This window comes from Eublepharis macularius, chromosome 12 (genome assembly GCF_028583425.1).
Source record: "Eublepharis macularius isolate TG4126 chromosome 12, MPM_Emac_v1.0, whole genome shotgun sequence".
In the NCBI taxonomy this organism is placed as follows: Eukaryota; Metazoa; Chordata; class Lepidosauria; order Squamata; family Eublepharidae; genus Eublepharis; species Eublepharis macularius.
In genome coordinates, this window is record NC_072801.1 from 72644696 (window position 1) to 72646328 (window position 1633).

Sequence of the window (1633 nt, forward strand, 5' to 3'; positions counted from 1 at the left end):
AGGGCCTAGCCATTATCTTTGGTGTAAAAAAATTCCATCAGAACCTGTATGGGAAATTGATTGTCACAGATCACAAACCATTCACTGGACTCTTTAATGAAAATAAAGCTGGTTACAAGGTTGGGCCCAGACTACTAAAACCCTTAGAAACCCCCTCCCAACCATGGGCATCAAGAACCTGCTTGTTCCATAGGCAGAGAACTCCAGCTCCAGAAGAACAGAGGGTCAGAGTCCAGTGGCATCTCAGAGACCAACAAGAATTTAAAGATGTAAGCTTTCAAGAGTCAAAGAAGATCTCCCGAGGGAAATCTTTATTAAAAGGTATTAATTGGTAAGTTGGTAATTAATACAAGTTGATAATATGAGGGGACCCCATTCCCTGAATGTAGTGTTTAATTTTTGTGTTGATGTTGGACTAATCTCTGGCCATCATGAGTTCTTCCAAAACTCAACACCTTGTCTAAATACTCCTCTTAAAGCATCCTTCACTTGTTTGTTCCTTAGGCAATAAACAAATGGGACCAGAAGAGGTGATACAATAGTATTAAGTACAGCCACCAACTTGCCAAACTCTAATTTACTGGTGTTGTTTGGCATTACATACATGAAAATGCAACTGCCATAAGTGATAGAGACCACAATGAGGTGGGAGGAACAAGTAGAGAAGGTCTTCTGCCTTCCTGTAGTTGACGGGATGCGCATGATACTGGAAATAATATGGATGTAGGACACAAGGTTTACAAGCAAAGTCCCAATGAGACACAGTGCAGCAATAATGAAATCAATGAGTTCTAGCAGAGTGGTGTCGGCACAAACAAGTTTGATTAAAGGTCCATTGTCACAGAAAAAATGGTTGATGATATTTGGGCCACAAAAAGGCATCTGAAATAATGGCATTGTTGGACCCAGAATTACCAGAAAACCTCCAATCCAACAGCAAAGCACCAGCAAAGAGCAGATTTGCCCATTCATTATGGATGAATAGTGAAGAGGTTTGCAGATGGCCAGATATCTGTCAAAGGCCATCACAGCCAACAGAAAGAGTGCTGTGGTACCCAGGCCAAAGTACAAAAAGAACTGCATGAAGCATCCAGGTAACGTGATCGTCCTCTGTCCCAAAGCCATGTTGATTAATGTGTTGGGAATGATGGTGGTGGTGTACCCGATATCTACAAATGCAACATGACGGAGAAAGAAATACATTGGGGTGTAGAGATGGTGATCCACCAGTGTGATTGTAATAATCACCACATTTCCCATGACGGTCAACAGATATGTGCTGAACAGCAACAGAAAAATGAAGATTTCAAGGCCACGGTGGTCAGTCAGACCCAAGAGAATGAATTCCCTCATGGTGGTCTGGTTTGACATATTTGTCAGCTTCCTAAAAACAATAGAGGGAAGTCAACATACTGTACTGAATCTTGACAGGCAATTTTAGTTGTGTTATTAGTCTTTGCCTCTTGAAATTCAACATGTCATTCATAACATAATTAAGAACATACAAGGACAATCTTGAATGAAACAAGTTAGTCTTTACTCAGCCCACTCATTCTATACTTTGCTAAATGGCCTTTGATGGAGATGTTGTCCATTTCCATCCTGTTAAATGGGGAACATTGGTATGATTTCC

The 1633-nt window shown here is 40.8% G+C and overlaps 1 protein-coding gene across 1 annotated transcript; it reads right to left on the reverse strand.

Moving 5' to 3' along the window:
- Nucleotides 1–429: 429 nt before the first annotated feature.
- On the reverse strand, nt 430–1374 carry LOC129339820 (olfactory receptor 49-like). Its single transcript, XM_054994397.1, has one exon. It carries the CDS (start codon nt 1369–1371, stop codon nt 430–432), a length of 942 nt encoding a protein of 313 aa, XP_054850372.1. The 5' UTR covers nt 1372–1374.
- Nucleotides 1375–1633: the final 259 nt, after the last annotated feature.